This window comes from Elgaria multicarinata, chromosome 8 (genome assembly GCF_023053635.1).
Source record: "Elgaria multicarinata webbii isolate HBS135686 ecotype San Diego chromosome 8, rElgMul1.1.pri, whole genome shotgun sequence".
Classification (NCBI taxonomy): Eukaryota; Metazoa; Chordata; class Lepidosauria; order Squamata; family Anguidae; genus Elgaria; species Elgaria multicarinata.
This window is the reverse complement of record NC_086178.1, coordinates 16,532,088-16,544,737: the sequence shown is the minus strand read 5'-3', so window position 1 is coordinate 16,544,737 and position 12,650 is coordinate 16,532,088. Positions and strand designations below refer to the sequence as shown.

General features: G+C 40.7%; 1 protein-coding gene across 1 annotated transcript in view; it reads left to right on the top strand.

Moving 5' to 3' along the window:
* Positions 1-12,650, top strand: part of PIK3CA (phosphatidylinositol-4,5-bisphosphate 3-kinase catalytic subunit alpha) — a 47,407-nt gene that overhangs the window by 16,818 nt on the left and 17,939 nt on the right. The window contains exons 2-7 of the mRNA XM_063131945.1: positions 1,863-2,146; positions 5,899-6,313; positions 7,437-7,646; positions 8,234-8,484; positions 9,798-10,043; positions 11,198-11,283. Of these exons, the coding sequence (XP_062988015.1) occupies positions 5,962-6,313; positions 7,437-7,646; positions 8,234-8,484; positions 9,798-10,043; positions 11,198-11,283 (1,145 nt within the window). The 5' untranslated portion in view covers positions 1,863-2,146; positions 5,899-5,961. The remainder of the gene's footprint in view (positions 1-1,862; positions 2,147-5,898; positions 6,314-7,436; positions 7,647-8,233; positions 8,485-9,797; positions 10,044-11,197; positions 11,284-12,650) is intronic.

Here is a 12,650-nt window from a genome sequence, read left to right as displayed (position 1 = left end):
AACTTAAGAAAGTTCACAGAAGGATTTTTTTCCATCCTTTCCTTTCCCCTCTGTACTCACTGAAAGGTTGGGAGCCCTCCTGAAAAAGTATGGGAATGGAGCACAGGGGGAAGGTGGAGGCTGATAGAAAGGGGAGAATTTCCCATATCAAGTGGTCCTCTCAGTTTTGGATGATTCCTCCCCTCCATACAGATGTGAAGGCCTGGAGGAAAAAATGAGGAGCCTTCTCCCCACTCCAACCACTCCTTCCCTGAAGACAAATTTTCCTCTGGAGAAAATGAATATTGAAAAAAACAATAACACTTGTGGGTGTGGGGGGAACTTACTATAAAAGCCTTCCTATAATTTTTTTAAAGATAAGTTCATTCAAAATGTGTAATATTTTACATTTTAAAAAGCATTAGAAAAACTATAGACCTATATAAAACTCAAATCCAAAATTCATTTCTGCACCAGGGGATGCTGCCATCTTCACCAGAGGACTGTGACTGTGTGAAACTGTTCTTGTCCCAATAATATATTTTTCTAAGTACAGAATTTGTAGTTTCTGTCTTCAACTTTTATTTACATCAGAGGGAAAGGAAGCAGCAGTCAGGCACCTCTCCATCGTGCCTGGACCCATCTTCAGCTGAGTGTCCCCCTTCTTCCTGCTACTATTTGTCAGTGCTGAGGCCATCAGAGGGAAAGGAAGCAGCAGCCAGGCTCCTCTCCATCACACCTTATTAGAGGGAGAGGAAGCAGCTGCTGAACTTTGCAACTAACAATCTTGTGACTGAATTTGTTTTTATTTTTCCTCCTCCTTCCCAATCCCCTTTCCTTTTGTATCATGTTTTTTAGACTGTCAGCCTGTGGGCAGGGACTGTCTTAAGAAATAGTTTTGTAAGCCGCTGTGAGAGCCTTTTTTGGCTAAAGGGCGGCATGAAAGTGCTAAAATAAATAAATAAAATCTCTAGACGAGCCAGAGTTGGAGGCCTGGGTTGTTGTGACATGCAAATCAGGCCGTTGTCTTGACTCAGTTGATTGATCAACCTACGTGTAGGTCGATGGGAAGTAAATGCATGTGTTCACAGCTTTGATTTGCACAGATCGCAGTGCAGCTTGATGGTTTTCTTGCTTGTTTCAAGCCCAGTATTCCATCGGAGTATGTCAGATATTTTTGGAGTTTGTGTATACAATAGCATAGCATTTCAAAAGATGAAGGGAAAGCTTAGTTACTGTTTGCTTGGCTTGGTTAACATTAAAAGGAGGATGTTGATTTAACCTTTCTTTTTGTAAATCAACATATGCTAGACTGTGGATGATTGGGGGATTTGTGACTTCATGTGGCAAATCGTGCCAAATCATTGTAAAATAGGCAGCATCAAATCAGAACAAGGCATTCCTGGGTTGTTTTTTAAGAGTTCTGGGACAGATGTTTGTAAGGTGCACCTATCCAATTACTGCACTTTACCCTACCCTACCCTCTGCTGGAGCATTGGTACTGCACTGAGATAAGAGAAACTCCATCTATTGTATATCTCCTTACTCTGGATCTCAGGGCTCCTCTTAGATTACACTGATGCCATAGTCAAGCTCCTTACCTTGCTGGTTGGGTAATGCAAAAAGTCTCTAGTACCATTATTGCCCCTGTTTATAGGAGGTGGGATGTTACATTTCTAATGTTCTATACTAGCACAACCAAGAAAAGAAACCTAGGGCTGGAGCTGGGGAAACTTGGGTCTCAATTATTCTCACTGAGTGCTTTTGGATTGCATCTAAAACTTTCCTTCCTTTGGATTCAACCCTTTGGATGTGTAAATGTATCTTACCCTGAAAACACCTGTTGAGATAATTCTTTCCTTTTTTTCTTTCCTTTTTTCTAGGTTAATTAGAATTTGACCTTCAGCCAAGTCTACTAGTCTTGGAAATATGTGGAATATAATTGTAGTTTTAGATCTCTGCAGTAAAGATTCAAACAGCATGGCTTCTCAAAGTTGAAAAACACTTCATGTAAAGACTGTAGCAATGTTTCTGGGTTATATCAAAGACCCGCACATCTTTGTACTGTACAACATGTGGATAACAGAGAACTTTCAATGATGTAATCATCATGTGAAGCAGGGGACCGTGTGGGATCTGCTTGATCCAAAAGGATAAGAGGTTGCAGGTAGGTAGAAGTTGTTTTATCTGCAGTTTCTCATTCGCGTCCGCAGATTGGCAGAGAGCCCAGCAGAAGATTATTTACTTTGGAAATGAAAGGCTGAATCCAAACACTTCATTTGTGTTTCTCCTAGGTGTAAAGTGAAAGACATTTCATACACTCCTCATGTAGATAGAATATAGTGAGTAGGAAATATTTCTAAAGATTCAAAAAGATGCTTCATCCTAATTTAAAGCACTGGGGGCAAAAGTGCCACAGTTTTAAGAGCTGTTTCCAAGGAGTCCTTTGAAAGCTTGATGCCATGACAACTTACATTAGCCATGGACAAAGACATTGACAACAAGAGTGAAGTATGCAGCTCTGTGGGAGCAAAGCCCAATCTCTAAGTTGGGATATGGTAATTTAGACACCATCCAGGAATATATTTGGTTTTTGCTTTTCAGTTTGATTAAAAATGTAGAACTCCTTTTGATGTTTCTAAACAAAGTTTACCTTCAGTGTTCACTGTACTTAAATATTTGTGTATGGAATAAACTCCATTGAATTTAGTGGAACATTTTGTGCTTAAAAGAAGGCGTATGATGGCTAGAATAGTTGCTTCTGTGTTTCTCAATAAGAACATTGATATTTTGTGATTGGAGGATTCTCTCTTCTGGGTGCTATAGGTAGCATTGTTTGGAGGAAACATTCACTCTAGTTTTAGATAGTGGTAATCTATTTGGTATCATTGCTGTGGACTAGCTGTCACCCTCCGTGTATGACTTCTTACAAAGTCATTATGTCTCCTGCTTGTTTCAGTTGTCTGGAAACAAGTGGAGACTCCTGTTATGAGTAGTGTACTTGTTTCTGATTAGTAAAGTTTTAGATTTGTACCTTCAGTAACCTTTGATTCAATGGAAAAGGGAGCAGGATAGAAAAAAATCAGGGGTTTTAAATGCCTCTGATGGGATATTTGATGCAAGTGCATTTAGCATATTGTGACACAGTTTTATGGTGTGGCATTTATTAGCAAGGAAATTCATAGCCAATAACTTTGAATTTAATGTTAATACCAATAGGAGTTGTACAATCCCTAGCATTGTACCATTACCTGTGTACATCTTTCAATGTATTTCTTTCCAAGTCTAAATGATGCGTGTTAGTAGCCATTTTGAATATTCAATTCCAAACCTAGATGGTTCAGTTGTTTGAGGGTTAAACAACCTTCAAATAACCCTACAACAGACTATGGGTTATTTGAGGGTTGTTTAACTTTCAAACCTCCACTGCCACCCAGGTTTGGACAACACAACGAACTATGGCAACCCCTCACTGGGAATTGAAAATAGCTACTGGCACATACCACAAACCACCATGTTTGAAATTAGTCTCAGTGGGCTGCTGTAATCGGGCAAACCCAGTCAGTCTCTCTTCAGTTTTCCAAAACTATAATCCCTTCTGTTCAACAGCTCTAACTGCCAGTCGTATTTTAAAAGGCCTGTATTTTATATTCCTTCCTTCCAAAGTTCTGACTTCTGGAGGCATTCTTCCATGCGTTAGCAAAATAAATGTTTTCACCGTCTAAGTACAGGCAATATCTTGCCATTTCCTGGAGAAAAAGAAGAAGAAGGGCACAAATGCCAGCTGCTATTTTGATCTAACTGCTCTTATTGCTCTTGAATATGCCTCCTCCTTCAAATAAAGGGGAAATGAGCGTGCTTTCTAGATTTAATTATGCAATGGTACTTTAAATTGCTAGTTAATTTTTTTTTCTTTGCAGATGGTTTGGGTGGTTTTTGTGGGGGTAGGGAAGTTTAGGACCAAACTAAGAGGCTAGCACTAAAATAGCCACAAATAGGAAGAGGTCCCTTGAAAGAGAATTTTACTGAAACATATTGAGTGACTTAACATTTCTTCTTGCACCTATTTGAGGATCACCTCCTTCCTTGCCTTTTGTTTTGTTTTGTATTTTATTATATTCCAACCTTCCTCTAAGGAGCTTTGGATGGCATGTAAGGTCCCGTCTCACCCCCCCCCCATTTTTTCCTCACACAACTACCCTGGGAGGTAGCTTCATCTGAGAGACAGTCACTGGCCCAAGGTCATCCAGTGAGCTTCAGAACTGAGTGAAGATTAACCACTACTTTTTTAAAAGGAAAATGCAGGCATGGAGGGCTGCAAATCCAATTGCAAAAATAGCCCCATAGGGAAAGAGTTAAGCATTCTGTTTTGGTGCTGCTGCAGAAGTAAAATCTTTCTCCCTGCCCTGTCTAGTTGCTTCTCTGACTATGGGAGGGGCGAAAAGGACTCCACAGGTTCCCCTATTTTTCCTCACAGGTAGGAAAGCAACTGTAAAGTGGGAAGGCATGGTGATTTTGATTGCAAAACCTGGGAAAATGTAATACCACAATCCATTTTGCAGAGTGGCCCCCTCTGTATTTTCCTTGAAGAAGGGTGAAAAGCAGTCTTGGAACCTCAGGAACATGTAGCATGGATCTCTGGTGTCTTGTACAGTTTGCCACGAAGGGCGCCGTTTTCTTTTTCTAAAGGAATTGTACACAGTAAACATTTTAAAGAAAGGTAGCATCCTCAGGGAGATAAGGACTGTTCAGAAAGTGCACTTGTATAAGGCAGGTATCCTTTCTCTAACTCTTTATAGCTGTTGACTGGCAGTTCAAGAGCTCTGAACATGCTGGGGCACAGTGAGATATCACAGGCTTCTTCTACACTGAATTTTGGTAGCAGAAAATCAAATATGTCAGTGGAAAGAGTTACCTTGAGACTTGCTCCCAAAAATCCCTAGCAGTAAGCAAGGTTTTTGTGTTGACTTACTTAAGAGGACAAGGGGATTAAAACAAAGATTCCTGTGAACAAAGTTCAGAGAGGCTTGTAAGTTGTGCATGTGCTGTATCACACATGCGTATAAACATAGCCACAGGTCTCCAAGGATAGCACAAAGCACAAGTGTCCACAAGCAAATGTGTTTTGCTTGGCATAAACCTAACAAGGTTTTCCTGTCACTTTGTTTATAAGTGTTTTGGAGGGACTGTTCCCAAGAAGGACATATGGTGCTATGCTCCGAGTGGTTTTATAGGGAATTTGTTTTGTTCTGACATGGAAGTTCTTACAGTTGGAGCAAAGCCCTGACAAAGAATGTTAGGCAGCAGTTGGGTGGGGACACCTGTCTGCTCAGGCAGCAAGGTGGCTTTTTGCAATTTGGAGTGGAGAATTGTCCAGAGAGAGGACAACGATAACTACAACCAAAGATATGTCATGGCAATCTGGCTGTGGCCTAGCCTTTGTTCCAGGATCTGTTTGTGGTACACCACATCATGGCCAGGGCTATGTTGCCACGTGCCTGTGGCAAGAAGCCTGTGTACCTGGCTGCCCTGCCTTTTTGCTTTGGTTAGCCCTTGATGGCTCTGCTGTTTCTGTCTCCTCTCTCCTTCTTCCTTTTGCTTGCCTTTGCCTCCAAATGTGTGGTAGGTATAGGGCCCCTTTAGTTTGTTTTAGGCCTCTATCAGGCAAGCTGAGCACACTTACGGAGTGTATCACTATAAATGTACTTCCTAGTCAAAGCTTGGAGTGTAGCTGCTCTCTTTCTAATGAGTATGATAACTTGATTATGCGAGATGATGTAGGAAATATTATTAAATCTTTTTCATACCTTTTATTTCATGCAGAGTGGTGGAAATGTGACATCACTGTAAAGAATATGAAAATCAGAAGTTATTGTTAAATGTGCTTACATGCTGCTTAAATGTTTTACTTTTGTTTAGGTTTTCCTGCAGGAATCTACAAACATAGTTTTTTGATAACATTAAGAGAAGATAACTAACAAAATGCCTCCACGACCATCTTCCGGTGAACTGTGGGGCATCCACTTGATGCCACCAAGAATCCTAGTAGAGTGTCTTCTACCTAATGGTATGATAGTGACTTTAGAATGCCTCCGTGAGGCCACCCTATTAAATATCAAACACGAACTCTTTAAAGAAGCTAGAAAATACCCTCTCTATCAGCTCCTTCAAGATGAGTCATCTTACATTTTCGTAAGTGTTACACAAGAAGCAGAAAAAGAAGAATTTTTTGATGAAACGCGGCGACTATGTGACTTGCGGCTCTTCCAGCCTTTTCTAAAAGTCATAGAACCAGTAGGAAACAGAGAAGAGAAGATTCTGAATCGAGAAATTGGTGAGGCTTACTATATTTATCTTACAAATATTTATAAGCCACCAGTCAATCTGGAGACATTTAGAGTAGCATAGAATTTAAAGACTGTGTAAAGAAAAGTATTTACAACTTTCTTTTCCCCAAAGTTAAGGGCCATTCATGCAGCCATAGTCAATTACCATATGATAAAGCCAGCACAGCTGTGTTTGCACATCATGCTAAAGAATGGTTTAGTGTAATGTACGCTAGCAGGTACAAGCTGCAGGGAGGAGGACTTCGGAAGTATGCGTCCTCTTTTGATTAGCTGCGGTTTGTCATGTGGTCTGGAGTGGCAAACTGCAGTTAACTTTAATTGTGGTTAATTTCAAACAAGCCAGCTTCAAACTATTTTTTCAGAACCTGGCTTGTTGAAACTAACATGCTTTTCCCTCCCACCCACACTTTGCAGCTCTAGGAAGCAACAACCACTGCAGCATTTTTGCTTAAGCTGAGGAACTGCCTGACCTTAATGTCTCTAATCTTACCTACCTGGCTCAAGCAGAATGGCTATAGTACAGGGGTGTTGAACCTCTTTCAGATGGAGGTCTAAATTCCAATTTGGGGAAGTTCTTGGGGGCCCGTATTCAAGTGGTAGGTGGGGCAAAAGGGCAAGGCCAAAATTACCAATATATTTTAGCTTATCGCTCTTACTGTCAGTAACTATGCAGTAAGAGAGGCATTTCAACCTTTTAGAATGGGGGGGGGGGAACTGCTCAAAAGCAAGGAAACAATGATCCGTGGTTGGAAGAAATGGGGTGGAGTCACTCTCTGCACGGTCTCCCCTGAAAACACAGCCTAATTCTAGATGTCAAACTCCTTGGGGCATGGCCTTCTGGGGAACACTGGGCTGGCTGGAATTGGCGCCTGGGCCTAAGGTTCTCCACTCCTACTGTAGTGGGTGTCTTCAAGGTCACCTGGGCAGAACAAAGTTTTCTGGTACCGCCCTGAGAGTCAACCTCTGAGAATAGTTGCCCTGCTCTGCCAGCCAGGAAGAGTTGAGCTTGAGTAGAAGGTCAGCAGAAGTTTTTTGGGGGGTGAGGAGGAAACTGCACACTGAGAGTTCTCTTTCCAACCCAATATCAAAGACCTCTGCTTTCTTTTTTAGGTTTTGCTATTGGCATGCCTATCTGTGAATTTGACTTGGTTAAGGATCCAGAAGTTCAGGACTTCAGAAGAAACATCCTTAATGTTTGTAAAGAAGCAGTAGAACTGCGAGATGTTAATGCATCCCATAGTAGAGCATTGTACGTCTGTCCCCCAAACATAGAATCTTCACCGGAGTTGCCCAAGCATATATACAATAAACTTGATAAAGGTAAAAGAAAAAAATGCTCTAGCAATTTAAAGCATTTGTTCAGATGAATGAGAACTTGCCTAGACAATGAAACTAATCCATTTTCAGTAGACTTTGATATGCACGTTTCCTTTAAGTCAGGGTAATCTGCTCAGTACAAAGAGATTTTTTTAAAAAATACATGTCATAGCTAGCTCATGCACTGATTTCTTTTTTCTACTTAAGCAGCATTGCAAAATTTTATTCAGGATTTATGTTAAGGCTTGCATAAAGCAGTGTTCATTAAGGTATCCTGAAAGAATTTATGTCCTGGACCTTTAGTGCTGCATCACTCCATGACTCTATTCCCTCCTCATCTCTTTTCCCCATCATTTAAGAGTTTGATAGATAGATTAAATGAGTTGTTGTTGTTGTTGTTTCAGTCCTAAAGATATATCGCCTGGCTGGAGTGTTGTTTTGCGTTTGTGATTATTTGTTTTCATTTATCCCAGAGGATGCTTGTGTGGTGGTTCTGGGGTGAGCCAGTGGGGACAGGACTTGCTCTTTTCTACTTTTGCTACGTGGGTATGATCCCTGATGCAACCTGACCTAATTTCTTTCTGTTACAGGACAAATAATAGTGGTAATATGGGTTATAGTCTCCCCCAACAATGACAAGCAGAAGTACACCTTAAAAATCAATCATGATTATGTGCCAGAGCAAGTAATCGCTGAAGCAATCAGGAAAAAAACACGAAGTATGTTGTTGTCATCAGAACAGCTAAAACTCTGTGTGTTAGAGTACCAGGGGAAATATATATTAAAAGTTTGTGGTTGCGATGAATATTTGCTAGAAAAGCACCCCCTGAGTCAGTATAAGGTGAGTAAAATATCTTGTATATTTTGGTATTTAACGCTGCATGTCAGAGTTAGATGTTATGGACAGCTGAGAGTTTGGAAGAAAGGCAAAAAACACAGTGCAAAAGGTGAAGTACTGAAGCGGGGTGTGTGTGTGTTTGTGAGTGGGTGAGTGTGGGTGTGGGTGTAAGGGGGGGGGCAGAGACAAAGAGAGAAATTTGTTGGGTTTTACTGAAGTACATTAAAAATTTTGGTAGTTTTCTTTTGCTCTGTTCAGCATATTATTTCCTGGCAAGGTATGTGCTTAAATAAATCATTTCCCGTTTTTAGACAGATTAATCTTCTGCTAACTTTAGAGGCATAATCAAATGAGATGGGGCCTAGGCGGAATACTGGAACAAGGGCTGGTGGAAGGAGGCTGTAGTGCTGGATCCCTGTGCTGAGACTGTAGTGCTGGATCCCTGGGCTCTGCTGGCTCTGCAGCACTGCAGAGACCCAGATTTTAGTGTCTTGTTGTGGATGTGGTCTGTATTTGCCCTATGGCCTTCAGGAGTAAGAGGTCTAATCTATTTGTCAGAATGTTAAGAGCCTAAGGCTGCAATTCCAAGGACAATTAGCTAGAAATTGCCCTCATTAACCCCAGTGGATTTACAGCCAAATCCAATGTATGTCTCCTTCAAAAAGGGGAAAGATCTATTCCTTAGAATGAGCCTTACCTGGGTAGAGGAGAGAGGGACTAAAAGGTGTTCTATTCAAGAAGGACATTTAAACTTCTAGAGACTGAGTCCTGATGGTTACATCTTACTTTAATGAGATAATCCAAATTATGTGATGGGACTGCTTATATGTGTGTTCACAGTGTTTTCTAAAATGAACTCATTTTGAGGTGAGACATTTGTACTACTAAATAAAATTACAATATAGAAATTACTGAATAGCTTTCACTGCCAAAAGTTCCACATTCTTTACCTTGTCCCCCAGTTTTTATTTATTTATTATTTCATTTTGTATTCATAGACAGGGAATGTGAAATAATGATTATTAGTAAGGAAGCAATCTATGTGAGGATATGTTTTCTCTAAGTACCAGTACAAGAAGACAATTTTTGCCCCCCCCTCTTTTTTTTTAATTCTTCTTGAATATTGGCTTCTAGAATAACCTGCCATTTTTGCAAATCTCGCACGCTAGCTTCATTAGAAGATTATATTGTGGTGTCTACTTGGCCCTGAGAAGCACAGTGTTAACAATGCTGGCATTGTGATCTTTGCAATTAAGCAATGATGCTACGAAGAGCAGCATCCAGTACAATTATTTTGCTTTCCTCACCTATTTCAGTACATCCGGAGCTGTATCATGCTTGGTCGAATGCCCAACTTGATGCTGATGGCTAAGGAAAGTCTGTACGCCCAGCTGCCATTGGATACCTTTACAATGCCATCTTATTCAAGGCGCATTTCTACAGCTACACCATACATGAATGGAGAGGCTTCTGCCAAATCCCTGTGGGTTATTAACAGTCATCTCAGAATAAAGATTCTCTGCGCTACCTATGTAAATGTAAATATTCGAGATATTGACAAGGTAAAAACAAACTCTGTGTATCTGGATATGACTTGAGTACACACCACATTTCTAATGGGTGATTGTTAAAAAGAACCTTTATTTATTTATTTATTTAGTGTATTTTGCTCCCAGAGCGGCTTACAATTGATCAGTAAAGAAGACAGTCCCTGCCCTCAGGCTTACATTCTAAAAAAGACATGAAACACAAGGAAAAGGGTATGGGGAGGGCAGAGGGAGAAAAGAAAAAGAAATTAAGGAGAATGTTCAGGCTGATGGGAAGGCCCTGCTCACCCCCCCCCCCAATGGAGGGGCAGACCAACAGCTCCTTCTTCTTCCCCACAGGGTCATGATGACCGTTAGCCCTGTCCGGGGTGTGTGTGTGTGCAACTGAAGCAGGCTCTGATGGCCTCTGCCTGCTCCTGTCTCCCTCGCTGCTTCTTCCCCACAGGGTCAAAATGACAGTTTAGTTTTTATATTCTGCATTATCAGCCAGAGTCCACTAAACCCTGAACTTTGGCTGTGGTCTCCATATGAGCAATCTGGTCGAGAAAAAATCCAAACAAAAAAATGAAATAGGCTATTGAGCTTTTCTGATTAGGGTGACAGGCACACTCTCATTGAGGTTTGTCTACTTGTAATAGTCCAGGTTTACAACTTGGGTTGCCTCACAGTGGTTGTTCTTTAGTTACCCAGTTATCTTCAGAGGACTCTCCAAAGTCTGAACCTATTTCACATGTTCTCTAAAATGTTTGTATTTGGCCTGGCTTTCACTGGGTGGGATTCATCGGATTTTGGCCAGGAATTTAAGAATAGATGTTCTATATTTTGCACATTTTATTACTTGGTTTTAGCCCTCAAATGGAGTGGGCTGCAACACAAAACGGAATTCTATTCTTGCTTTCCATGTGGGAGTATGCAGTGTTTTTGCTGTGAACCTGGACACTGCTGTTGCCAGTTATATTTCTTTTGGGGGAATCTCTTTAATTGGTCAAATGGATAATGTTTTTAATTGTGGTATTACTATTTTGTGCAAAATAGAGCTGACTAATCTTACAGCAGTCTCTGTTGTACATGAAAATAAACTCTGCCCTGTGCTTTGTGAAATAGATACTTACCTTGTAACTTCTATTTTTAGTTACTCGTATAGTTACATTTGTAAATACTATTTGCAGATCTATGTCCGAACTGGTATCTATCATGGAGGAGAGCCATTATGTGATAATGTGAATACTCAGAGAGTACCTTGCTCCAATCCCAGGTAAAGAATAGCACTAACGTAATTAAAAGAAACCTGGTGTTCAGGGTTGCTTTTGTCTCTCCCCCACCTCCACTTCCTTCAGAGACAAACCTAGAATTAGCTTGATTAACTTCAGCAACAAGAAGCTCCAAGATTAATTCTAGAACAGAGCATTCTGGTGGTTATAGATTTAAAATGTGGGCAAGTACAAAATGTCTTTGTATTCAAAATACATAGTATCGGTGGGAAAAGATGAAATACAAGCTGTTATTAACAAACCTGTCAAATGTTCAGCAACCATAGGCAGTTCTTAGTCGTCTAATTGTGAGGCTGTCTTCATTGATTGTGGGAATGGGTGGGAAGCAAGTGTGTGTGTTGCACGAAGGTAGACATGGGGCACATCTACACCAAGCAGGATATTCCACAATGAAAGAGGTATATAAAAGGAAGGAGCCACACTACTGTTGGGGCCCATGACACATCTACACCAAGCAGGATATAACACTATAAAAGTGGTATGAAAGCGGTAATATGGTCTGTGTCAATGGGCCCCAACAGTTGTCAGTGTATTTCAATACCGCTATAAAGCAGTAGTGTGGCTCCTGCCTCTTATATACTGCTTTCATAGTGGAATATCCTGCTTGGTGTAGATGAGCCCATGGACAGTTTACAACTTCATTCAATGTCACAGCCTGAGGGTAGCTCTACTTATATATGTAAATATGTAAAAACAGCCGTGCAGGATCAGACCAAAGCTCCATCTAGTCTAGCATTCTGTTTCTTGTAATGGCAAACTCAATGTTTTTGCGCAGTTCAGAAGCAGGTAAGAAAGCAATAGCCCTTCCTTGTAATTGCCTCCAAAAAACTGGTATTTAGTGGCAAAGTGCCTCTGAACCTGAAGGTTCCATGGTTCTCATGACAAATACCCATTGATAGACCTGTCCTCCATTAATTTGTCTAATCTCCCTTTAAAGTCATCTAAGGTAGTGGCCATAGTCACATCTTGTGACAGAGAATTTCATAAGTTCTTTACATATTGTCTGTCCTGAATCTGTCACTAATCAACTTCCTTGAGCGATCCTGAGTTTTGATATTACGAGAGAGAGAAATTCTCTGTCCGTGTAATTTCCCATCTTGACACTACAGTTTGTCTCATTTTCAAATGTAGTACATTTTTGCCACGATATATCTCTGGTAACAAAGTTTGGTGCTGAAAGGAGGCAAGGCTAAATTGCCAGATAAAACGTACTGTGATACAGCCACTGTAATTGAGCCTGGCACTCAAATAAGGATGTGTGTTAAATTAAAGCTGTTATCCTTAAAGCTGTTAAAGCTTGCATATCTACAATTTTCTTAATTTACCCCAAAGGCTAAGTGTTCACCAGTAA